The sequence below is a fragment of the Chenopodium quinoa genome, unplaced genomic scaffold (genome assembly GCF_001683475.1).
Source record: "Chenopodium quinoa cultivar QQ74 unplaced genomic scaffold, ASM168347v1, whole genome shotgun sequence".
NCBI lineage: Eukaryota > Viridiplantae > Streptophyta > Magnoliopsida > Caryophyllales > Amaranthaceae > Chenopodium > Chenopodium quinoa.
Window position 1 is genome coordinate 1,508 of NW_018744592.1, and position 27,841 is coordinate 29,348.

At 38.0% G+C, this 27,841-nt stretch overlaps 2 protein-coding genes across 3 annotated transcripts; both read right to left on the minus strand.

Annotated features, from left to right (window-relative positions):
- Nucleotides 1–1,862: 1,862 nt before the first annotated feature.
- On the minus strand, nt 1,863–7,912 carry LOC110699555. Of its 2 annotated transcripts, none has more exons than XM_021877043.1 (3): nt 7,774–7,912; nt 5,995–7,072; nt 1,863–2,175 (listed from the first exon to the last, which is right to left on the minus strand). In XM_021877043.1, coding segments are annotated over exons 1-2 (1,077 nt in total). In that variant the 5' UTR covers nt 7,776–7,912; the 3' UTR covers nt 1,863–2,175; nt 5,995–5,997. The 2 variants fall into 2 exon arrangements, with proteins under 2 accessions (XP_021732735.1, XP_021732736.1); XM_021877044.1 differs by lacking the exon at nt 1,863–2,175 and adding an exon at nt 4,404–5,385.
- A 13,863-nt stretch (nt 7,913–21,775) lies between these two features.
- LOC110699557 (zinc finger BED domain-containing protein RICESLEEPER 2-like) lies at nt 21,776–27,363 on the minus strand. The gene is made up of 8 exons (XM_021877054.1): nt 27,174–27,363; nt 24,954–25,298; nt 24,444–24,862; nt 24,185–24,346; nt 23,955–24,095; nt 22,046–22,122; nt 21,855–21,954; nt 21,776–21,784 (listed from the first exon to the last, which is right to left on the minus strand). Exons 1-8 carry the CDS (start codon nt 27,361–27,363, stop codon nt 21,776–21,778), a joined length of 1,443 nt encoding a protein of 480 aa, XP_021732746.1.
- Nucleotides 27,364–27,841: the final 478 nt, after the last annotated feature.

Below are 27,841 nucleotides of genomic sequence, written 5' to 3' on the forward strand. Positions count from 1 at the left end.
AGACGAGTAGGGGTAATAAAATCCCCTGGTCGATCTTGCAAACCGAGGTAGTACGGAGAATTGGGTTCAATTTTGGGAGGTGGTGGATCATCACCGCCTGCCATAGCTATTGTTTAGGAGAGGAAAAAAATTAGGCCTGATACCATGTAGAAATATGATTTATGAATAAACTTTGACTTGATTTTCATTAGCAAATAACCAAACTATTTATAATACAATCAATGAGATTTCCTACCTTATCATAAACTCTAGGTAACCTAGATAAACTAGGAAAAGATAAATCCTAATATTATCCAAATACCCTAAATTATTCTTAATACCAACCCCACAACTCATTTCACTCTCTCCTCCACAACCACTACTTGCCTTTTTCCCACCACCGCCATCGTTTGAATGGTGGTGGATTGCGTTCGAATTGGATGGTCGAATGGGATTGTGTTGGAATGAGTTCGAATGTGGAATGTAAATCTACATGGTTCAAATGGGATTGGGTTCGAATGTAGATCTACATGGTGGTGAAATTGCGTTTGAATGGGTGACATTGTGGTGGTGAATGGGTTGGATTAGTGGTGATCGATTGAAAAATGGGTTAGTTGGACGGTCGATTGGGGTGGTACTATGGTGGTCGAGTGGGTTGGAATTGTGGTAGCGGAGTGGTTCTGGTGGCAACGAAACTGTTGACGGGGTTTTTTGACGTTTCCAATGGTTGGTGGTGGCTGGGGTGTGGTTGTGGTAGGCGGTTTCGTCAGTACGTGCTTGTAAGTTGGTGTGGTGGTAGCTGGTGTTTGGTAGTTGGTGTGGTGGTGGCTAGTGATTAATTAAACTAAAAAAAAAAAAAAAATCTCTTAATGAGTTACTATTAAAAAAAATGGCTTTGGGAATTGTGCAACCCTCATTGTTGCATGTAATACGGAGGAAGTATAATTTAGTAAGTTGTTAAAGAAGATGATACAAAGGGTTTTCTTGGAAAATTCTTGAGTTTTTTTTTATCTTTTTTTTTTTTTTTTTTTTTGAAATTACATCCATAATTGAAATTATCAAATTTGACTTTAAACTACTATAAAAATTACTATGTCATATAGAATACAGAGTAAATAGATCGTTCTTTTTGCGATATTGATGAAGAGCCGAGCAATACTCGAGAATTAACTAGCAACTTAATAAGTCTACAGTCTACCCTAATGAAGTACAAATTACACCACCATCACCCAAAAACAGTTCCATAAATTAATTCATTCTCAGCAACACATTCTAGCTCATCAACGCAAATGTTTTGCAATTACTCCAGCTCTTCTAGCTCATTGATTTTGCTGCATAAGCAAGTTGCTGCGTGGTTGTCATCATATGTTGCATAATGGCAATGTCCATTGCAGCTAAAAACATCACCATCATCACCCCAAGCCCTCCTCATGTGATATGTGCATGAGAAACTTAAGTCTGAACTATGAAGCAGAGTATTGAACCATAGAGACTGACACCTAAAATATTAGTAGCTCACAACATAATTAATCTAAGAAAAAGGAAAATGTGTATCACTACTTCTACAGACCTTGTAGACCAAATAATAAGACAATGGCTTGCAGTTCGACTGAAGAATCAGCAAGATCAGTTGCTGAAGAATGTGGTGGTTTGCCACTTGCAATTGCTACAATGGCTTGGAGTTTGACTGAAGTTGGTGTTTTAAGAGCGGAATGCTTTAATAGAGCTGACATCTGCTCATGATCAAGTTGACATGAAACGTGATGTTTTCCGAATATTGGAGTTTAGTTACGCTGCTTATTATATCAAAAACATTAGAAACTGAAAAGAATAAGATTGATACATCTTTGGATTAATGAGGGGTTGTTAGATGAAAGAGCAAATTGGGAAACCCAAGAAACCAAAGGACATGTTATTTTGAATAAACTAGAAAATTGTTGTTCATTGGAATCAGGGTTTTTATCATAAACAACCATCCTTATATTTAGGCTTTTAGTTCACATAAAAGAGCTAATTAAAGTATTTCCACAAACTGGTAAACCAAATACGACACTATAAAACAGACATCAGTCATCACAAGACTAAAAGGCAAAACATCCGGAATCCGAAATTGGATGACGATGTGCAAGCAATAGGAGCAAGTAATCATCCTCAGGACCAACACTATTGCCATACTCTTCCTCAGCAGCAGCTACCCTGTGAAAAGTAAAAATAATTGAGGAACCCGTGTCATTAATTGCCTCAATATCATGTCTCTGTGATAAAAGACCAAAAAAGAATATACAAGTATGATTCGAGCAGCTCTTCTTGATATTATATATTTGACAATAGGACTCATAATTCATAACATCAACTGCCATTATCTGAAGAAGCTAAGCCTTAAATACAACACAACTATCCTAAACAAGTTTCTAGGCGTAGCAGAAGCATCCAACATCATGTAGGCATGTAGCACAAGTAAATAACTTTAGAAAAGTGATTATAAACACGAGTTGTCCTATCCTATCTGTGAAGCATCACAAAATGGCTTTCATTAAATACTATTTGGCACCCAAAAAAACAAAATGAAGAGATCTACATGACTTAAACATGAAACAACCACCAATTTTTACCATTACACAGCTATGCACGAATGCATCTCAACTCTGACTTAAGTACTCAACTAAACATAGAACCACAAAATCGTCAAACAAATTTCAACATGAGCCAAGCAACATGGCAAAGCCTACAAGCAGCAAAGCTCAAAATAAATTCCAAACACCTAGCACCTTAAGGTAAAAATTGAGAAACAATAGGGTTTGAGGTGTAACAAATAACATAGGGCTTGAGATGTTAAATAGCTCGGCATACCATTTTACCATTTTACAGCTGCTATCAGTGCTACGCACAAATAACACAGCATGGCACTTTGGTGATAATCATTTTAGTGGTTATTGACAACCAACAACAAAGCCTTAGTCCCAAAATAATTTGGGGTTTAGTGGTTATTGACATTCCAAAGAAAATACTACACAAAAACAAATCGTACGGAAAAAAACCTCCTCAGTACAAGGATTTGTGTCCATTTATCGACAGCTAAAAGTTCTCAATAATCAATGGATATAACATTTGATGAAGATGAATGACACCAACCTTAAGTTCTCATCTAAAGCACGGTGTATGCAATACACCAATTACACAAATTTTTAACTATGAAATGAAAGAGGAAAAATAAAAACCAGAATTCAGGACATTTAGAAATCACTCGTGGATGTGAAGTCATAGTTACCCCTTAAGACAAGTTTTATCATGTGTTGACAGTATATTAACAAACTAACCTGTTGTCTATTTACTAATCCTAACTTTCACTCTCTTATCACAAGATCTCACGTTTCTCTCCTTAACTACACTCCATTTGTTCCCTATCCCATGCTCTCTGCTCCAGCCTCATGTTTTCTCCAACAAATCATCCTCGTTTGGTAGTGGTTGACCTGGGTGGTTGTGGCATCTGCGGAGGCGGGCATGGTGGCTATCATCTGTGATAGGCTGCAATTATTAAGTTAATCACTTCTGCCTTATTGTGGATCCTTAATGACCCTAAACCTTAAGGTGGAACAGAGGGAGCAGTACTTTTACAGTCCCTAGAACATATTATATTCAGTGCCCTGATTAGAAAAGTTACTTGAGAGCTATATACACATTTTAGCAATCCAAATCTAAAATCTAATATTCACACGGGTATACATCGTTGACAGAGGAAAACATGGCAGCGCCAAGCTTATTGAAATCTAGGTGTCGTTTGGATGCCATGGGAAGTTAATTCCAATTGGAAATAAATTCCCATTTCCTAGGAAATAAGTATGTGTGTTTGGTTGAGCATGGGTATTTGTAATTGACACAGGAATTTGCATTTACCAAGGGGGGAGTCGGTTAATGATTTCCTACAGGAAAATGAATTAGATACGGAGTATAATATAATAAAATAGTATTATATGTGTAATAAATTGGAAGAGGGCTATATAAAATTAATGTTTTAATTAATACTTTATTCACCAATGAAAACTCAATATGGAGAGGGTTGGCAACCCTTAGGGTCACCCAATCACTCCCCCTTCGTAGGAATTTCCATTTCCTTGGAATTCTCATTTCCAATGTTTTTGCCAACCAAACACAATCTATTTCCTAGGAAATTGTATTTCCAAGGGAAATAGGTTGCAACCAAACAACCTCCTAGTAAATAAGAAAGAGACAAAAGCATTTCAGAAATATGGTGTCAATGTAGATGCAAACCTACTTTATCATCTTCCTAGCTTAGGTAACTGGAATGCATGAGTACCAAGACACACTGCTTATTAAATGCTCATCTAACATTTAACATCCCAGGAATCAACATAATATAAGCACTTAATATATTATAAGGTTTTACCCTACATAGGAAGTAATCACAAGCTAAAAACTTATAGAGGAAGGGGGAAAAAATGTGTTTTACATATTCAAGAACATCTCTATATGAGGAAAGCTAGAGCATTGTATTCAACAAATTGATTCATGAAAATGAACATTTTGGCATTTCCCATTTAGAGCCCTGGTGTTTGGTTTATTTCCAATTTGGCATTTCCCATTTAGTGCCCTGGTGTTTGGTTTATTTCCAATTTGGTATTCATGAACTTTGGTGATTTGCTTTGGTCAACACAAGGATATAGTGCAAATTTCAACCAGATCACAGGCGTTTTAGACCGTCATAATAATGCAATTCTTGCAAATTTATATGAAAATCCAATATTGTGTTCACAGTTCATTCTCACACTTTGTTACACACTTGCACCTATAAAATTATCAAATTAGATGGAATTTCAACCATTGTACCTCATAGGTCATGGACTCATAGTATTAAAGTGGGAATATCTCAAACCTCTAGTTAACAGAAGTGACAAGGCCCTAAAGTGCAATTAAACTAGTCATCAATGCATTAGAACTCAAGAGGCTATATCCCTTTTTTTTTCTTTTTACCTTACAGAAACCATTAACTACCTTTGCAGAGAGATTAACTACCTCTTCCTCTGTGGAGAGAATATGAAATTAAAAGAATTCAGCTTAATCACATGCTTAGTTTGAAAAGGCAAGAGGCGCACCTAGGCGCAAGAGGGGTGTGCGCCTCTAGTGGGTTAGGCTCAAAAGGATAAAAAATGAAAAATAAACAAAAAAAAGCCCAAAAAGCCTGCGCCTTTGAGCCTCTCAAAGGGGTATATGCCTCCGCCCTAGTGCACCTTGCGCCCAGTGTCACGCCTACGCGCGCACTTTTAAAACTAAGATCACATATCAGTTTTTCATTCAGCTGAATTTCACTCCACAAGCAAGAGCGCTTTTTTGAAGTGTTCAATCTGCATGAGTTTTGCTGATCATGCAGGAGCATCCAGTGGCCTACACCTGACACCCAAGTTTATACTTCAATTCATTCCAACAAATTTCCTATTGCTTCTTGGCACATCTATGAGAAAATTCTAATGATTATTATATTTGGTTTAAGGCTTGCCGTATCTTTGGTGATCTTGAATTCTTTTATAAAAAGACTCAAACTTCGTTTCATCATGTGTTCTTTTCAGGTTCACATCTTTCACACTTGTCTAATAAATTCTGCATTATGTTTTCCTTTAACGTACCGTCGAAATATATACAATCACTCCAAACATCAAAGAGCATCAAACAACCACAGGTTCTAGACTACGAGGCACTGAGATTTGAACGCAATAGCACATTAGAAAACAGTCGAACACCATCAAGAACTTCATAATTAAATATGAAAGCTCTACTCCTTCGTAGAGCTATCAAATAACAAAAAGAAACGAGACTCGGAAACTAATCACTAGTGCAAATTTTTGGGAATGAAAATTTATCCATCAATGCCTCTTTCAACTAAGTTGATGAACAAATTTAGCATTGTAAATCGAATCCACATTAAAAGAGGCAACAAAATACCTTGATAGTAAGTAACAGAATAATAGCAAGAATAAGAGATGGTAAGATGGAGAAGAGTACCTGCTAAATGGGGAGGAAATGAAACACATTGGTACTTCCCGGAAGTTCATATGAGTAGGAGTCACAGACCTTGACGGTTACAGTTTCACCGGTGACCAGCACTTGGAACTTGTAAAAGATGACTTCGAGGGTAAAAACAGCAGGCCGGGGATATATGGGTGTCCAACCAGCAAAGCACAAAATATTGTGGCCCAAATGAAGCATTGCATCGAAATTAAAAGTTTCGACATTCATATCAACATTGTCCTTAAAGCACGAATCCCACCAGACTTTCAACCATATTTTCTTGGTTATATGAAAAGCACAAAGAAGAGATGGAACTCTATGGCAGTGAAAATATATGACCCCGTTAACAACAGCAGCAGCATGAGCCCAAAGTTGGAAATCAGAGGTGAGACATTCCCATGTCCCAATAGCATCAGCATCAGGATCGGGAGTGAAAGCATAGAGGGAAGGCGATGAAAGGGGACCACCATAGAGGCGCATAAGAATGCGTTTGTTGGAAGGGTCGGGAAGTACAGGAACAGACACACTACAACCGGCAAGGCTTTGAGGGATAAGGAGAGAGCGAATTGACTTACAGTGGCCAAGGGCACCACAGTCAAGAACCTGGGGCGCAAGGCAAAAAGATCCAAAGTTGTAAATTTTGCCAAGAAAGCTAACATAGTTGGGAGAAGTGTTACCCTCAACGAAGACAGGAGCTGGACACCACACTGGAGCCTCATCAGACATGTCAAGACATGAACCGCCGGAGTAGAATGTGTGGTTGGAAGAGGAAGACTCATCAGATGATTGGACGTCAGGTGATCGCGCTCCTCCCACTCCCACTAAGTAGATAAATTTATTCAAAGATGACACCATGGCAGATGATAAGAACTTAGCCATGATAATTGAAGGAAAGCAAGAACGAGTTAATATATTGTGCTTCAGATCCACCGAGTGAAATTCTGCACGAGTGTGATATACTTGTAGTCTTTCCGAAGTCAAGTCTTCGTTGCTCAGTGCCAGCATCACAATCTTTTTTTCCTCTCTTTCGGCTTCGGATGTGCTACTCTGCTCTCTCTCTATCCCCATATCCCTACACACAAAAGCGGCTAATCAAACAAACTAGGAACTTCTAATACCATGGATAGAGATTGTTTTCCTCCAATAAATAACTAGGATTTACCCGTAGAAAATCCGATTAAACACCCAGGTGCATATCTTGAGATATGCGCACTGTTTCTGAAATACATACGGAAAGCACATGGCTGCCCTAGTACCAAAATAACCCCCAAAAGAAACTACTAACAAAGTACAGATAAAAGCTTCAGGGGAAACAACTAATATAGAACAGACAACATCAAATAAGACCATCAAGGTCCTTCCGGAATACATCAGTCAGCAAGCATATAAATTAACAAACAACATATCAAATTGCAATTATAAATCAAGTAATCAACAACTCAAGTATTCAACACAACTACAATTCAAATAGCATATAGGAGAACTGGAGAACAGGCCCGTCCCTGAGGCAGGGCAGGAGGGGCGGCCGCCCTAGGCCCAGAGAAAAGAGATTTAATTTCATATTGAATTATCTCGATAAATACATAATTTTAGGGATATTTGATTCAATAATCAAATTACGCTCATAATTTTCTTTCCTTTTGGATATGATGTTTCATAATCTAAGAATTGACGAACCCTAAACTTAAAGCACTGGTAATTAAATTAGATTAGATCAAATATAAACCCTAGATTGTGAAATTGATGTGATGATAACAACAACAAACAACTTACATTAGAAGCTGCTTCAATGGGGGATACAAGAATTAGATTCAACGGAGAACGCTAAAATGGAGAACGTTGAGTGCGCTTCAATGAAATAACTCAGACAGGTAGAAAATAGGAATAGAGGCCTTTCCATGACCCGCCATAGTTATAAATTATAATATAGGTTAGATTCGTGTGATAAATAAACGGGGCGGGTCCTTATATGATCGTCTAATTATGAGATAGGTGGGCTTTATAAAGGTTTTAAGTAAACATATTTTAAATATCAATAATAATAATAATAATAATAATCTAATCTAATATATTATTATATAAATAAAGTAGACATTTTTGGAGAGCATTCGGAACGCCACGTAAGAAATATACTTATTTCGACCAATAAGAAGAAAGATTTGTAATTTATTTTTGAATTAAAAAATTATGTCGCCACCTAGATAAAAGTAACGAATTAGATGGAGCGTCACGTAAGAAATATACTTATTTCGACCAATAAGAAGAAAGATTTGTATTTTATTTTTGAATTAAAAAATTATGTCGCCACCTAGATAAAAGTAACGAATTAGATTTGATATATCTATATAAAGTAGGCATTTTTGGAGAGTATTTTGAGCGCCACGTAAGAAATATACTTATTTCGACCAATAAGAAGAAAGATTTGTATTTTATTTTTGAATTAAAAAATAATGTCTCCACCTAGATAAAAGTAACGAATTAGATTTGATATATCTAAAATTTTAATGTCACGTACATTATAATCATCGAACTAAATTATTTTAATGAAAAAAATAAAGTAACAATATAAGAAAGATAAATTTATTAATTCAATACTACGAGCATAAAAAATCCAAAAAAAAATATACTAAGAAATATTTAAATGATAAACGCTTATAATAAAGTTTGATACCTATCATTATAAGATAAATTTTGATAGTGTTTATGATAAGAAATACAAATTGTTCGTTAATTATGATTAAATTAAAATTTGTGATACCTACCATTATAAATTGACACATCATACGACACAAACAAAATTTCGTATCAATAAAAAAAACTCCATCAAGCGAATTTTGTGTTAGTAATTTTGTGTTAATTTTTGGTCATCAATGGCCGGTAATTTTTAGCTTCATTTTAAAATCCTATGTTTAAATTAGTATTTCTAATTATTACTTATATTGTATTAATTTGGGATACTCAACGACTATATGTTTATGTTTTATTTAATAAATGTTTTTTACATGCAGACCTAACACATCATACGACACAAATAAAATTTCGTATCAATACAAAAGCCCATCAAGCGAATTTTGTGTTAGTTTTAGGTCATCAATGTCCGGGTAATTTTTAAAATCTAATGTTTAAATTTATATTTGTAATTATTAGTTACATTGTATTTATTTAGGATACTTAACGATTATTTGTTTATGTAATGGCATACGATTAGATGAGCATCCCAAGTCGAGTCAAATTTAGAATTCGACCAGACGCGAAATCAATCAAAATACAAGTACGATCCTAGCCGTAGCCTCGCATTGGCCTAGCCATGTGAGTTCTAGACTAGGCAAGACCCATCGCAATGCTAGTAGCAAGACTAGCATGCTAGGCGTGCTAGGACGATGCATGCTAGCTAGCCACCGCAAGCATCGCAGCCTTGCGCGTGTGCTAGCAGGCCATGCGCCCAAGCATCGCAAGGCTAGGCCTTACTTGCATGCTAGGCGCTGGCGCAAGGCATGGCCTAGCATTGCTCGCAGCCACGCACCAGCCCCAGGCATCGCTGCGCAGCATGCGTGCTAGGCATCGCATGGCAGCAAATCTATGCCTTGCTCATTGCAAGCACCATGCACCAGCCAGCAGCATGCTAGACTGTGCGTGTGGGGTACATAGTATTGCCTCGCATAGCAGCAGCGCCTAGCATGCGTCGCTCGCTAGCAGCACGTATGCTCTGGCTAGTTGCGCATGTAGGCTGGTGTGCGTGTGGGGTGCTAGCCTTGCTGGTTGGCTGCGCTATGTGCGTGTGTGTGCTGGCTGGCTGCCCAGCCTTGGTGCTAGGCGCCAACTGGCAGCCTTGGCAGCTAAGGCAGGCTGCCAGCGAGCTACATGGTGGGATGCCGGTTTGCTAAGTGGGGACCAAGGGTTGTGGGCATTGCCTTAGGCACCAAGGCTATGATCCCCCCCTTGGAAATGGTCCTCACCTAATCTCTCTTCCTCCATCTGCCACTTGTAACTTATTGATTGCATTGCAATTTTAATTTTGTTTTAATTAAAATAAAATGGGAAAATTGCAAAATCTCCCACATTGATCAAGAATGGAAATTCAAGGTTCATTTCCCTATAAATACCAAGGTTTGGGATTTGGGAAGAACACTTGAGTGGAACTAAAAAGGCATCTCCTTAAGAAAAGTGAGAAAACCTTAAGTTCGTAAAACTCTAGTTTTTATTGGTCGGGTCCCGACTAACCTTCGGGACTTAGTTCGTTCGGGTCGGGTTCGTGGGTACGAGCCGTCGGAGACCTTTGTATTTGCGGGGTTCAAGTAAGAGCTCGGGATTCGAGCGAAGCACGCACCAAGGGTAAGAATGTCTTTTCTTCTCTATCTTAATTGTTGTTTAATTAGTGATTGCATTCTTAGTCGCTTTAGTTAGTGTGCGGGTCTTGGGTGGGTTTCCGTTCCACGTAGAGTCGGACTCTACGGAACCCAACAACACTATTGTTTCCGCGCTCACTTTAATTATTGTGACTAATAATTAATTAAGGTGATATAAAATAGATTTAAATTTCTGGTTGTGCTTTCTAATTGGATTTAAATTTCTGGTTGTGCTTTTCCATGCCCCATTTGGAAAATGACACTGGGTTGTAGATAGCCGTCAAATCAGTAGCCGGACGGTGTATGAGTTTGCCGAATTTTTGACATTTATCACACTTCTTCACCATTTCCATGGCATCTGCCTCAAGAGTGGGCCAAAAGTAGCCTTGCCGCCTGACCCTTTTTCCTAGAGTTCTGCCGCCTATATGTGATGCACAAAAGCTCGAGTGCAGATCCGCTAGAACCTCTTTCCCCCTTTCCGGGGTAACACATTTCAGCAGCAGCTGGAGGTAGCCCTTCTTAAAGAGTTCCCCCTTGTGGATCACTACTAGAAAACACCTCATTTACGACGGAAAATATCCGTCGGAACACCTTCTAAATCCGTCGGAAAAGGCAGTTTCCAACGGAATTCCGTCGGAACCCGTTGTCGGAATTCACTTCGTAGGAATTTTGGCCAATACCGAGGGATTTTCCGTCGGAAATTACCATACCGACAGAATTTCCGACGGATTTTAAATTTTCGGAGCTTATGTTTGACCTAATTTGGAAGTCCGTCGCAAGCTTCCGATGGACGATAATCCATCGGAAAGTTTCTCAGCTTCCGTCGGAACGGTCCATACTTCCGACGGAGTATTCCGTCGGAAGCTAAGCTCTTTCCGACGGACATTTCCGTAGGAATCAGGCAACTTTCCTACGGAAATTTCCGTCGCAAGCTTCCTACGGACATATTTCCGTCGCAAACTACTGACGGAAAATTCCGTCGGAAAATTATACCAATTGCGACGGATTTTATTCCGTAGGAACTTTGCGACGAAAATAATGACGGAACTATTTCGAGTTTGACTATTTTCCTACGGCACATTGCTACCCTTTAATACCTGTACTTCCTTCTTCTTATACTAACGACAGAATAAAATTAATGGTTTTTGTGCAAAAATAATTTTATATATATATATATATACTAATTCCAATCTGTACAGCCAAGTAATGTAATCTAAAATTAGTACTAATAAACACTACGTTAATTAAAGCTAAGCAACTGCGGGAGTGCCCTGGCCTGCTCCACCACTACCCGGGTCGTCGTCCTTGGGATCTCGAAATGGAGGTCGCACGGTGGAACAAGGGTCATTGTGGTAACGACTCATCATCCTCTCTTCCAACCTCTTCCCCATTTCTTCCATTTGGGCTCTTACTGAGGCTTGATCTCGGGCTTGCATCTCGAGTTCCATTTCTTCCCGAAGAGCCTGCACCCTGATTTCCATCTGATCTTGCATCTGAGAAACAAGGGAGGGCGTGTACTGCATGGAAGATGTGGACACTAGTACAAAAAAACTAATTTAGAAGCGGTTCAAACCCCCTAATTGGAAGCAGTTTTGAACCGGTTCGGTTTGGGGGGCTTGCCATTGTCAGTTAGATTTGGAAGCGGTTCAAACCGCTTCAAATAGTGAAGAATTGGAAGCGGTTTGGCGCCAAACCGCTTCCAATTCCCATTTTTTAAAAACAAAAAATTCTACAATTGGAAGCGGTTTTGGCGCCAAACCGCTTCCAATTCCCAGTTTTTAAAAAAAAAAATTCAACAATTTGAAGCGGTTTTAGCGCCAAACCGCTTCCAATTGTAGTTTTTTTTATTTTATTTTTTATTTTTTATTTTTTATAATTTATTACTAATAATATTAATATAATAATATTACTAGTGACCTTTCACAATAATTTCAGTATTTTTAATTAATAATAAAATAATATTATTAATCGATATAAATTTATTATTATTAATTAATAATAAAATTAATATTATTAATTAATAATAATATTAATATTAGTTACAAAATAATACAATAATATATATAACACGAAATAATTATATATATATAAAGTAACATCATTAATATATTTAATGAACAACAATATTTAATTACACTAAAATATATTAAGATTACAATTAGAAATACTACGTACATACTAATACATACTTAATTAAAATAATGTTGACAATAATAAGTAATTAATAAAGTCAAGCTAACAAACCAATATAACCATTACGGCAATTCTACATGCCATCAAATGTGTGGGAAAAAGCCCACATGTCGCAAACTTCATTGATCGATTTCATTCCTTGTTAACGGGCCTTCCCTTTGAACCTTGCAAAACTTTAGAGAAAAAAAAAATAAGAAAAAACCAAACATTGTCATGAGTATCACAACATCGAAATGCACCAATATCACAGAAATTCACCGAAAATCACCAAAATGGCCGAAATGCACAAAAATCACATGCATCACGTGCGTGTACAGGCTGTTGGGCAGCTGCCTGGCTGGGCCGGATGCCTGGCTGGGCTGCTCCTGGTTGGGTGCCTGCCTGGCTGAGCAAGTCCCTGCATGGCTGCCTGGGCAGTGCCTGCCTGGCTGGGCAGTGCCTACCTGGCTGGGCTGCATGCCTGGCTGGGCTGCCTGCCTGGCTGGGCAGGTGCCTGCCTAGCTGGGCAGTGCCTGCCTGGCTGGGCAGGTCACTGCCTGGCTGGGTTGCCTGCCTGGCTGGGCAGGTCACTGCCTGGCTGGGCTGTGCACCTGCCTGGTTGGGTGAGCTACTAACTTACCCAAATTTTTTGTTTTCTTTATAAACTGACATCTACTAATTCTAACAAATCATATTTAGTATAGTTAACATATTTATAGGTTGAAATAGCTTAAAAGTATTCACTTTCATGCAAATACAACGTTATAGGAGCATAAGTAGGAGAAAATGGCATAAGTTAGCTTCTTACTTACCCAAATTCTTTGATTTCTTTATAAACTAATATCCAACTACTCTAACGTACCATATTTAGTATATTTAACATGTTTATAGGTTGAAATTTCTTAAAAGTATTCATTTTCATGCAAATACAAGGTTATAGGAGCGTAAGTAGGTGAAAATTTCTCAAATGAGCTTCATTCTTACCCAAATTCTTTGATTTCTTTATAACTAATATCCAACTACTCTAACATACCATATTTAGTATATTTAACATGTTTATAGGTTGAAATTTCTTAAAAGTATTCATTTTCATGCAAATACGAGGTTATAGGAGCGTAAGTAGGTGAAAATTTCTCAAATGAGCTTCTTACTTACCCAAATTCTTTGATTTCTTTATAAACTAATATCCAACTACTCTAACATACCATATTTAGTATATTTAACATGTTTATAGGTTGAAATTTCTTAAAAGTATTCATTTTCATGCAAATACGAGGTTATAGGAGCGTAAGTAGGTGAAAATTTCTCAAATGAGCTTCTTACTTACCCAAATTCTTTGATTTCTTTATAAACTAATATCCAACTACTCTAACATACCATATTTAGTATATTTAACATGTTTATAGGTTGAAATTTCTTAAAAGTATTCATTTTCATGCAAATACGAGGTTATAGGAGCGTAAGTAGGTGAAAATTTCTCAAATGAGCTTCTTACTTACCCAAATATAACCATTACACCGATTCTACCTAGATGCCATCAAACGTCACGAAAAAAGCCCACATGTCGCGAACTTCATTGATTTCCTTGCTTGACAACGGACCTACACTTTCAACCTTGCAAAACTAAAGATGACAAAAAAAATCAAACATTGTCATCAGTATGTAGCACCCCCCCCCCTCCCATGTGTTACGCTTGTTTTATGTTCGGTGCAATAATGGAAGCAAGGTATAGATTGAATACAGTAAAAGCATACCTCATCTACTTGTTGTGCTTCCGAGCAATTGTTGACTACGTCAAGCATAAACCTCATCACGTATAGGGCACAATCAAGTCCGTTGTTTTGTTGCGCACACTGACATGCCACAAAGGTACTGTTATCATGCGTAGCCATTACCGAAGCCAAGTATATTAAACAAATCACTAACTCAAGGCATTACCTTTGCATATTTCCACTTGGGACCCGCAACAGAACGACAGTTTAACTTCTTCATAACACTTTAGAAAAATAAGTTCTAAGTTAGAAACATAAATTCTCAATGATTAAGTTTAGGGCAATCAACAAAGGGAAGCAATATGTACCTATTCAGTAGGTTCTTCACTAGCAACCTCCGTGGTGGAGTCTGTCGAATAGAATCAAAGTGGTAGATTTCATACTAGTCAACTTCAATTCCCCATTCAAGGAAACGAATCTTTTCATGTTTGACGAGAAACCAGAGGGAACCTTAATGTCATACAAACAAGCACAGAACTTTTGTTTTCCGTCCTTTGACAATGTGTAGCAAGCTGGAGGTAAATACATCTTTTCATCTTTCTTCTTTGATACACCGATGCCCTTTCCTTTACGCTCCCCCTTACGTTTATTGCCACCATCTTCCCTTACCTTTTCCATTACCATTGCCTTCCCTTCCTTTGGATGCACCCACAATTCCGGACGAACACCCCATGCTTCCAAATCTAATCGGGCGCTCTTCCCATCCTTTGTCTTGCCATGAATACCCATTATTGTCCCAACAACTGCATCACAAACATTCTTCTCTATATGCATCACATCAAGACAATGTCTAATATCATGTTCTTTCCAGTACTCAAGCTTCCAAAAGATCGATTCCTTTTTAAATAAGGCATGTGGGTCTAAAGGTTTCGAAGTTTTACCAAAAACAGTTGGTATACCCTTCACTCGACCATACACCTCATGTCCACTCAATGGCCTAGGCGCAACCCCTTCTTCAACTTTCCCATTGAAGGCCTTTTTCTGCCTACGATATGGGTGATCGCACCGAAGCAATCGTCGGGTCCTCACGTACACATCTTTTCCGTAGTGTTCAAGGTACACGTTTGGTGTGTCATCGATACAAACAGGACATGCTTTATGCCCTTTATTCTTATACCCGGACAGGTTGCCATATGCGGGAAAATCATTAATGGTCCACATCAGGGATGCACGCATTAGGAACATCTCGTTCTTATGGGCATCATAAATAGAAACTCCTTAGTCCCACATCTTTGTCAAATCATCAACAAGGGGCTCAAGGAAAACATCAATGTCGTGTCCAGGTTGCCTTGGACCAGTTATTAAAAGAGACAGCATTACGTATTTTCGTTTCATACACAACCACGGAGGCAAGTTGTAGATCACTAAAAGTACCGGCCATGTGCTATGTTGGGTACTCAGAGTGCAAAATGGATTCATACCATCGGTGCACAACCCAAGCCTCAAATTTTTGACTTCATCACCAAATGCCCTGAACTTCATATCGATGTTCTTCCAAGCCGGAGAGTCAGCCGGATGCTTCAGCAAACCGTTTTTCTTTCTTCCCTCTGCATGCCATCTCATGTTCTTAGCATCTTTTGGTATTGAAAATAGACGCTTGAACCTTGGAATGATGGGAAGATACCATAACACTTTGGTAGGAGGTCCCTTTATACCAGCATTGCAGCTCTTTCGCTTGTAACGCGACTGACCACAACGTGGACATTCCTCCAACTCTTCATATTCATTTCGATAAAGAACACAGTCATTAGGACATGCATGTATCTTCTTATACTCTAAACCAAATGGACACATGAGTTTCTTTGCATAGTAGTACGACTTAGGAAGTTCATTCTCATCAGGCAACATGTCACATAACACAGTCAACAAAGAAGTAAAACTAGTGTCGCTCCAGTTATACTTTGACTTAATGTTAAAAAGTGTTAGCACGGCTAATAGTTTGGTGTATTTTTTCGACCCGGGATACAAAGACTTTTTGGCAGCCTCTGATAACGACTCAAATACATCACATCGGTCACCAAATTCACCTTCAACATTATGCATCATCTCATCCAAGTGATCACCACCACCGTCCTCGATCTCATCCCCATCCTCATCTCCATCTCCACCACCATCACTACCATAATCATCTTCCGCACGAATCTCGGCTTTGTTATCGTGAGTATCATTCCCAACAACATTCTCCCTATACGATCCCTGTTTACCGTGCCAAACCCACACATGATATTGAGGCCTAAACCCATGACATACCACATGATCCCTTATTGTATCAACACTGTCGACCATTGTCACATTATTACAGTTGACACAAGGACAATAAAGGTCATTCACACCCGTTTTGATCTGATATTGTGAAGCACTCTCGCAAAACTCTTGGACCCCATTAAAGAAATCCAACGTATCACGTCTACCATACATCCAACCGCGATCCATCAACGTTTTAAATTGCCTTTACGCAAACCAACAAATTATAAATAATGTAAAATTGCAACATATAATCAAAGTACATTGTTTGTATTTATATCATTCATGCATATAGTGTAAAAATGAATGCTCCCAAAAAGGTCCTTATCACTCCAACCTAACCCATCCTTGAACGTCTAATCTCACTAGTGAATGTATGTCAATTTTCCAATTTTAAGGAAAATCCGGCAGCATTTCGCCCCAGTTCTCCAAGTACACAATGTAGGTAAATAATTACCTACATATGCACCCGGAGAACATGGAGACGAAATGCTAAGCCGAGATATTCCTTAAAATCGAAAAAGAGACATACATTTACTACCTAAGTGAGATTAAACGTCCAAGAACAGTCCCAACCGGGGACTATTCAAGTCTTCCTCCTAATGAGAAAGACTTGAACGGGTATCTAGGCAAATGATGATGCAAGCATTCAAAAATTTCCATTTGTTTGACATTTAACAAAACACAAGTTCATTCATTCATACAATGCTATTTGGACTACCTACAAGCAAACTAATCTTACCTTCAATCCATTCATTAATTCATTACTTTTTAGCTACTCAAATTAAAACAACTTATAACATTATACAATTAAGGTGAGAATTAACATTTTGTATACAAATAATTCATATATTAATAAACATAAAATTTGATTAACTAAAATTGAAACCCTAAAATTTGGGAAATTATTAACAACATATAAGTAATGAATTTAAATTAAGCATGAACTCACCCAAAAATATGGAATGTGGGGTAAGAGGGAGAGGTGTGGTGGCCTGGTGGTGCGTGTGAAGGTGAGATGGGGGAGCACGCAGAGGGTCGCAGCAGGGGCAGCAGGCAGAGCGACGCAGCAGCACAACCCTATGGTAGTAATGGAGGTAGCAAGGGCAGCATGCAGAGGGACGCAGCAGCACCACCCTAAGGTGGTTGTGGTGGTGAAAGCAGGCGCATCAACCTCTTTTCCTAACAACACTCAATGAAAGAAACGAATGGTTGTGGTGGTGAAAGTAGGCAGCAAGGTTGTTGTTGTGGTGGGTAAGCACGACAATTGTGGTGTGGGATGCTGTGTGATGGTGGGTGAAAGTGAAGGAGGGAGCGAATTGAGTTGAAGGAGGTGTACTCTGCAATTGAAAGCAGTCACGAAGGAAATGAAGGAGGGAAAAAAGGAGGGAACGAAGGAAATAATAAGAATCAGGTTTTTTTTTTTAAAAAAGAGAAGCGGTTTGAACCGCTTCTAATTACCTTTTAGAAGCGGTACAAACCGAACCGCTTCCAATTCTCCTCTTGTTCTTTTTTTTTTAATCCCGGGTTTTTGTATGGAATTGGAAGCGGATTCCAATAACCGCTTCCAATTAGTGGCTTCCCATTACCTATTTTCTACTAGTGGGAAAGTCGACCCATCTGGCTGCCATAGTAAAGGTCAACACTTCCGCCAAGTCCCTTCACACGTCCTTTTTTGTTCCGACCACCCACTGTCTCCCAGTACAGCTCATTCGGACTCTTCTGAGTCCTTTGAGTGCTAGCCTCCTCAACCCTCTTTCGGTAGACCTCCTACAAGATAAACATATGAAAAGGAACAAACGAATTAGTAAGTTATATAAATAAGCTTTGGTTACCATATTCATGAAAAAATAAACCAAGTAACATGACATAGTTGACTTCTACTTAGCCCAATTACTTCATTTCTTAGGAAATGAGCTCTTTTTTGCCTCATTCCATATAAATTAAACATAGTTTTAGGAAATGAGCTCTTTTTTCTTGTAAAGTGCTTGAATTGACATAAAAAAAACAAAGTAACAAAGTTTTACGTACAATATTCATGAAAAACGCACCGAGTATGGCCTAAGTGACTTCTATGTTGCCCATTTTCTCTATTTCTTAGCTAATGTTCTCATTTCTCATCCAAACATGTCAAATGTACATAGTTTTAGGGGTCTAGGGCTTGAAATGCCAAGAAAAAACAACACATTAAGTTTTGGGAGCCATATTGATGAAAAACGCACCAAGTATGGCCTAAGTGACTTCTATGTTGCCCATTTTCTCTATTTCTTAGCTAATGTTCTCATTTATAATCCAAACATGTCAAATGTACATAGTTTTAGGAGTCTAGGGCTTAAAATGCCAATAAAAAACAACACATTAAGTTTTGGGAGCCATATTAATGAAAAACGTACCAAGTATGGCCTAAGTGACTTCTATGTTGCCCATTTTCTTTATTTCATAGCTAATGTTCTCATTTCTCATCTAAACATGTCAAATGTACATAGTTTTTAGGATTATAGGGCTTGAAATGCCAAGAAAAAACAACATATTAAGTTTTGGGAGCCACATTAATGAAAAACGCACCAAGTATGGCCTAAGTGACTTCTATGTTGCCCATTTTCTCTATTTCTTAGCTAATGTTCTCATTTCTCATCCAAACATGTCAAATGTACATAGTTTTAGGGGTCTAGGGCTTGAAATGCCAAAAAAAACAACACATTAAGTTTTGGGAGCCATATTGATGAAAAACGAACCAAGTATGGCCTATATGACCTATTCTTTGACCATTTCTTCATTTTCGACCAAATGAACTATTTCTTTCTCTAAACATGTCAATTATGGTTATTAAAAGTGGTAATGCCTTGAAATCACAAAAAACAACAAGTCCCTAAGGTTCGGGACGCATTTGGAGCGAAATTGAACCAACTATGGCCTATATGACCTATTCTTTGCCCATTTTCTTCATTTTCGACCAAATGAACTATTTCTTTCTCTAAAAATGTCAATTATGGTTATTCAAAGGGGTAAATTCCTTTAAATCACAGAAAACAACAAGTCCCTAAGGTTCGGGACGCATTTGGAGCGAAATTGAACCAACTATGGCCTATATGACCTATCTTTGCCCATTTTCTTCATTTTCGACCAAATGAACTATTTCTTTCTCTAAACATGTCAATTATAGGTAATCTAAGGGGTACATGCCTTGAAATCACAAAAACCAACAAGTCCCTAAGTTTTTAGTACCATATTCATGAATAATGATCCAATGAACTAAGTTTAGGGAATTTGTTACCGTAATTTCTTGAGCTGTGGGGTTTACTGCCACTGTGCCTTTCCCAGGAAGCTCCTTGAAGTGTGTCTTCAAAAACAGCTCAGGAGTTGTTGGCAGCTGGCCCTTGTTCTTCGCCGCCTTTGAGACAAAAAAATAGGAATAAACGTTAAACAAGTCACACCCTTGTTACGTTGAAATACACAAAAATGCCTTTTAATATAAGATCTTTTTAAATAAACTTACCATCCTTTTTGCATGTTGGACAGCTGACAACGAACCCTGAAAGTGGGTCCCTCGGACGGGATTTTCCATAGAACCGCCCCTTTTGTTCTTCTTGTTTTGCGCCGACCTCTCCTTGTAAGTTGGATCCGATGCAACAATGTTCATCATCTCCTTGTGGATCTCCTCACTCAGCCAACTTGGCTTGGCGCCATTCATCTGTGCGTGATGGTGTCAAACATGTCACGCAGGCGTGTTGCTACCCTCCTCCGAAATGTGAGCTTCACTAGCTCGTTCATCTGGGGTGCCCATCTGAATTGTGCCTGTAAATGATAAAATATAGAAGTTATACACAAAACTAAATCAATACAATATCTAAAACATGTATTAACCAAGACCCAAAAATATCATACGCTGAACAAGTTCCACCAGTGTTCCTTCGTAGCTGCAGGAACTTCTCCAAAGTTCCTCCAAGGGGCTCGGTAGTATCCACTAATCGTACCGGATACCGCACTCCAAACCTTAGGATCATCAAACCTATAACAAATGGGAAACAAAAATGTTAAACAAGTTTGAGAATAGTAATATAAGCCTTGTATCTCATCATCCATATCATGATATGTACATACCACAGCGTAGTAGAGTCCAAAAACAGGAGCTGTGACTCATCCTGTGACTCATCCCGTGGCCCATCTTCTGGAGGAGTGGATGGGCCCGTTTGATCCTCACCCAAATCGATGGTCTCCGCATCGAACATCTCCTCATCCCGGTCGTCGTTGAAAAGGGCGTGGGCGGTCATTTTCTCTTTCCCCTTTACTTTCTTCAACGATTGCCCACTTTTTCCACCCGCCATGACTACCTGAATCAGATGTTAGTAAAATGACAAGATATTATAAATAACAAGTGCAGTGCAACGTAATATGGCTTTTATACAAACACTGAAAAGTTTTACATAAGCCTAATTAATATTTTGATTTTACAATAAGAAGCATACTTTTATAGGAGATTAACATATTCTCCTACTCAGTACTCTCATCACTACTTTCACTACTAGAGTCATCACTACTATCATCTAATACTACATCGATGTCATCATCATCGTCACTATCACTAGAGTCGATACTAGATTCATCGTCTTCATCGCTTGAGATCACAAAGCCAATGTCATCGTCTTCATCATCATCATCCCTGGCGTAGTCTGGAATGTCATTCGGTGGGCAAAGCGTTGCATGTACTTTTGGGGATGGTGATTGCAGAAACTCTAAGTCCACCGGATCATCAACCACTGACCTTGCTTGTGTTTTAAACACAGACCACCATTGAACACGGTCCCGTTTCAGGCTAGGGTATGATGCGTAGTACACTTGAGCCACTTGGTAAGATAAGACAAATGGATCATATTTGGGGTATTTCTTAGTATGATTTACTTCGATTAGCCTGTATTGTTTGTGTATGTTCATTCCCCTACCACAATCCATCCAATTGCACTTAAACAAAATTGTCTTGTACTGTCTCTTGGGTCCCGTGTAGACAAGTTCGATTATGTCGTCTAAAATGCCGAAGTACTCTCCGCCATCCTCACTTGATACACACACACCATAATTCATGGTGGATTTGTGCTTGCCATGGACATGTGTATGGAAATTAAATCCACCTACAAAAAGTTGGCCCCAAGTACGAACTCGCCTGAAGGGACGCATGCACAACGCTCGCAGGACATTCGAATTTGACTTCTCTTAGACCACCTATAAAGTGGTTGAATATCAACATCACGGTTCCTGAATTCAATGAATTAAAATGCAAGATGTAAAATACATAATTATTTCACGGTTACACCGCATATATCACCTTGTGATGAAACCAATTAGAGAATTCAGCTTCGAAGTTCTCCATGACTTCTTCTCTACGCAGGAAAGGTCGAGTACTAAGAATGTAGTCCTCAAACTTCCTACGAGGCCAAACACACAATGTAAATCTACAAAGTCATCATTGTAAATGATTGTAAATACGAATACACTGAATACCTGGGCCTAATATACCTTTCGTATTCACCAAGAATGCCGGTGTTTCGTAACACGAACAAATGTGCACACTCGAGTTCTTTGTCATCTAAAAACTGAGTTTTACCCACATAAAAATTTATTTCTTTAGTTAAGAAAGGGAAAGAGAACGCCAGTAAGCCGGGACTAGTCCCTGTTACCACCTACTTTACAGAGGGTCGCGCGTAACCCCAAATGACCATAAATTTAACAGAATGTCCCTAGTGTGCACACCCCTCACTAATACCCATTGATTAGGAGGAAGACTAAACAGCAATATACGTTAATTTAAACCAACTAGTAGCAACCGTAACTAGTAGTGGGCAACCTGTTCTTCACCCTTTCGGATTTCATTTCCCTTCTTAATTTAATGTACATTTAATAGATTAAATTGTCCGATCACATCGCACACAAGTATTATTGCACAAATCAATTTAATCCCAAGTAACAATGTTTTAATTTCAGTATTATTAGAACATAGTCATTCAACATGACATACTAGTTACAACTCGTTTCCCAATAGGCCTTGGAGACCCACAAATAATCAATCATCCAATTCCCAAGATTTTAATTAAAAAAAAAAACAAACTTATACGATACCATTTAATCAAATTTTCGAAAATATTTATACTAGTACACAAATATAGAAAACTAGTATATAATTTGATTCCATAATACCATACAGTAACACACTCATCACATATAATTACACAAGCACATAGTTGGCACACAATGTTTCAAAACAATTTCCTAACGGGATTCTAAAGATGATGGACATAGGAAATTACCTTGAGTTGCGCGTAAATCTCAAGGTAAGTAACCTCCGAAACGTTCACCTAGTAGCCTCCGTCTACAAATAAGCAGATAATAATAATAAGTTAGTATGACTCATATAGCTGATACTAGTACATGGATAATTAAGCAACTACTTCTAACGCATTGTATTGATAAGAAAATTTGGAGGAAAGGAATAAAAATTTAATTTATTAGTCAACTATGGCTATAAATTTAGAAGTATAGATGCACTACTCCACTACCACAACTTTTCCCTTCTTAGCCTGCAACCTACGCACCAAACTCCAAAACAAAGCTCTAAAAATGTACTTCAATGGTGTCTTCTTTGGCAGGAAAGATAACAACCATTTATTTTCTAAAAGAAAAAAAAAACTTCCAATTGGGTGGGTAAGACAAGATGTTCAACGAGAGACAAGAAGATTAAAGAAATTGGGTGGGTAAGACAAGAAATCAAGAGAAGGTTCAATCAACATTTCGAATTTGCCAAGCTCAATTCAATACAAGAAAACCGCAGTAAGAAAACTCATAACTTACTGATGAAAGATCAGTTGGGGATGACGATTTGGGCAAAATTGAAAGGGATGGGTATAATTTTATAGTGTTATACGACATATCAGTTTTGGGATTTTGGTTATATAGATTAGAAAACTTAGGTTGAGTTGCTCTAGAGTATTCAGAAGATAAGATCCAATTCAAATTGAGCTGAGTTTGTTGTAACTTCCTATCAAAAGGATCAGCTTCAAATTTTTTTTTTAATTTTTTTTTTCAGTTTTCAAGATAAGTTTCTGTAAATTATCCAAATTCAGTTTTTTTTTTTTAATAATAAATCTGAAAATAAAATTAATAATTATTAAAAATTTTACTATAACATATAAATTTGAAAATAATTATAAATTAAAAAGTTTATTCTAGAAAAATCGTTGATTAAATATACTCAAAAATTTGGGGTATTACACATACAGCCAATTTCGAGTTGTTATCAAAGCTTCGACATGTTTGTGCACGAATGAACTCCTCCACCTATTTAAAACTCTGCCACCCATGCTAAAAGAAGATTCGGAACCAACAGTAGTAATAGGTATCGCAAGAATATCTTTAGCTATACGACCAAGACTTGGGAAAGTTGTTGATTGCTCCTTCCAACAGCCAAAATATCGAATTCCTCATCAACATTACAAGGTTTTAAAGGCAATTCTAAGTATAATTCTAATTCAGATTTACCCATGTCACCACTAGCAACATCAGCAACAAAATTCTGAAATCACAAATAAAAAAGATCAAAACAGAATAACCCAGAAAAGTGATTAACATATTGAATAATGATAATATTTGTCGTTATCTTACCGCATAAACTCTACTAGTCTTGCGTGGACGATATGCATCTGAATTTGAACTACCTTGGGAAGAATAAGTAGGAAGAGGATCCTTGTAATGGTTAAACAGTTGAACGAATTCATAATACACCTCCTGGACTTTTGTTTCAACCATGTGAGCTTCATACAAATCCTTGAAAAGATGTCTCAAAAATTTCAACTTAAACCGAGGATCAAGAATTGTAACAAAAAATAATAACACAGAGTAATCAGACCAATATTTATCAAACTTGCAACGCATAAGATCTGCCATTTTCTTTGAGTTTTGGATCATCCCCTTTAGAAGCAGCCACTAATAGTGACTCAATTCTACAAATGTTGGCAACATAAAGATTGGAGGTGGGATATTCAGAACCGGAAAACAAATTAGTAATGTCATAAAAGGGTTCAAGAAAATCACACATTTTTTCTTCTATTTCCCATTCATGAGCAGTAAGCGCCAAGTGATAATTGCTCTCTATCCTACCGAACATTTTCAACGCCAGTAAAAGATCAAGAGCTCGACGAAGCATTAAGAAAGTAAAATTCCATCTAGTAGGAACATCCATCCATAGCTTTACACCTGTAGCTAAATTACAGCTAGAAACACACCGCTCAAACCTTATAAGTCTAGCTTCAGAAGAATCAACATACTTCACATTCTCCCGAACTTTTCGCAATAGATTCATCAATGACTTTCAAACCTTCTTTGACAATTAATTTTAAGATATGGGCAGAGCATCTAACATGAAAATATTTGCCGTCAAGAGGTAATTTAGCCATTGCATCCAATTCAATTTGGAGTTTCCCAACCATAGAATCCGTATTACTTGCATTGTCAATAGTCATACTACAAATTTTTCTTTCAATACCCCAATCTTTGATCAAACGAAAAACCAGATTATAAATTTCATGACCATTATGGGGAGGTGGAATATGTCTAAAGTTCAGCACCTTAACCGTAATTTCCAGATCATCCACAAAATGGGCCGTAAGAGACAAATAACCACGAGTAGTACAAGTTGTCCATACATCACAAGTCAAGGACACTTTACTTGATAAGGCCTTAAACGTATTACAAACATATTGCTTTAACACATCATGCTCTGTCATGCACCATTTCAATATTGTGTTTCCAGAAATAGTTCTAACCTTGGAATTCAAATATGTATGCAATCCCCTAAACCCCTCATGTTCAACAATACTTAAAGAATAACCATGCTTCAATATAGCTCTAGCAAATAACTTACAGTATTATTTTTGGTCAAATTCAGATGCATTAGACTCATTAGACTTATCTGAATCTTTATATTGTTGGCACCTATCAAGGTGTCTCTTTAGATTAAACGTACCGTTCGTACCACTACAAGAAATAGGTCGGATTCTGACGGACTTAAATTCCGTCGGAAATTTTGAAATTTCCAACGAAATTTGGGTCTGTCAGAAAATTCCGTCGGAAAAGGTAAGTTACGACGGATTTTTTTTCCTTTGGAATTTACAGCTTCTGACGGAATATTACCTCGGAAATTTTTTTCGACGGAATATTCCGTCGGAAGTTGTAAATTCCGAGGGAAAAAAATTCGTCAGAATAAATAAAACAACAAAAAAAAACCAAACCCTGACTCTAGTTCCGACGGAATTTATTTCCGTCGGAAAATTTCCGACGAATTTTGAACCATTTCCGACGGAATTTTGATATTTTTGAAAAAAAAAATCAAATCCTAAAACGGAACTACCCCCCTCCCCCCTTTCATTTCTCATTTCTCTCTCCTATCCTCTTCTCTCTCTCGGCCTCTCTTTCCCCTCTCTTTCTCTCGTTTCTCTTTCTCTCTCCTCTCCTCTTTCCTCTTCTCTGATCCTCTCTTCTTTCTCCTGTTCTCTTTCCTCTTCTCCTTCCTCTCTGTTCTGTCGTCCTCTTCTCCTTCCTTTCTTTCCTCTCTGTTCTCTTTCCTCTTCTCTCTTTCTTCTTCTTCTCCGTTTCTCTCTCCTCAACTCCTCTTCTCTCTCCTCTTCTCCAATTCCACCGTCGCGAGCCAACAACCATCGTCACGAGCCAACAACAACGCAACAACAACAAAGCCAACAACAACAACGGCCCAACAACAACAAAGGCAACAACCACCATCGCGAGCCAACAACCACCGTCAAAAGTGTATATCTAATTATTTTTAATTTGTATGTAATGGTAATGTTAAGTTTATAAATTTTATTGTATATTTATATATTTCTTTTAATTTTCGTTGGTTGATTATCGTTTTTTTTTTTAATTTTTTTAATGAAATTCTGATTAAGATGTAGATCTACTGGTTTTGATTGTTTTGTGTGGTATTTTTTGACTATGTTGTGTGAATTTTCGTATTTTTGGGGTTAATTATCGGTTTTTTGGGTTTTTCGTATTTTTGGGATTAATTTCGGTTTTTAGGGTTTATTTTTGGATTGGTGATGGTGTGTAGTGGTGTCGGTGGTGGTGGGGTGGGGGTTGGTGTGAGTTTGGTGCTGGGTAAGTTAATGGTTGGGGTGGTTTCGGTTTGGTGTGGGTGGGGTTTTGGCTGGGGTGGTTTCTGTGGGGGTTTAGGTGGGTGGTGAGGTGGGGTTTGGTGGGTTAGGGGGTGGCGGTGGGGTGGGTTGTGGTGGTGAGAAGGGGTGTGGGTAGTGGTGGATCTGGGTGGGGTAAGGGTTAGGGGTGGGGCTGTTTTTTTTTTTATTATTGACTTTTCCGACGGAAATTTCCATCGGAAACCTCTCCAACTCCGACGGAAATTCCCGTCGGAAAATTGCGACGGAATTTCGATTAAAGTCAAAACCAGCTCCGACAGAATGAATTCCGTCGGAAATTCTGTCGAAAAAGTGGCTTCCGACGGAATTTCCCTCGGAAAACGTCGAATTTCCTACAAAGGGTATTGCGACAGATTGATTCCGTCGGAAGGCCGTTTTCCGGCGGAAAAATTTCGTCGAAATCCAGTTGTTTTCTTGTAGTGTACCACTATGTTTCTGGATTAATCTTTTGCAAAACTTGCATGCAGCATGTTCACCATTAATCTCAAAATTCTGCCAAATAAGAGATCGCTTTCCTTGAATTGGAGATATTGATTGATGGGGTTCAAGTGTTGGTGTAGCATTTCCAACATTCATGCATGTAATTGATGCTTGCTCAACCTCAAAGTCACCCATTACATCAAACAATTAGGCAAAGATTAGGAGTAAGATCAATAAAAATGCATAATTTATAATTAATTAGAATGACTATACCTCTTTCAGCCGCGTGATCAAATTCATCCTCAGCCATGATAGTTTGACCCCTTTAACACCAAAACATATTAACAGATTAAACCCCTAAAAATTATCAAGAACATCTAAATCTAAAAATTTGCCTAAAAAGTTTTAATCCCTAAAATTATTTAAAATCAAAATGCTAAGCATAATTTTAAAATGTAAAAATTAACAGATTAAACATATAATTTGTCGAAGAACAATGTTGAACAACTATTAATCAGGAAGATTAAATGTTTAGATCTATAATTTATGAGTAAAATTCAATCCTGAAAATTGGACCGATTACTCACTCCATGACTCCTTGTTGAAGGTAGAATATGGGAGTGAGAATTTGAGATTGAGAGTGGGATTGTGTGAGTCTAGGAGACGTCGAGCA

What these genes read in the sequence shown, in the direction of transcription:
- LOC110699557 (XM_021877054.1), bottom strand. Translation starts at nt 27,363, where the DNA reads ATGGGTGACTTTGAGGTTGAGCAAGCATCAATTACATGCATGAATGTT. An exon ending in GCAGATCTTATGCGTTGCAA is followed by an intron (nt 24,347 to 24,443) that starts GTTTGATAAATA and finishes CATCTTTTCAAG; the next exon opens with GATTTGTATGAAGCTCACAT. An exon ending in GCAATCAACAACTTTCCCAA is followed by an intron (nt 22,123 to 23,954) that starts GTCTTGGTCGTA and finishes GGTAAAACTCAG; the next exon opens with TTTTTAGATGACAAAGAACT.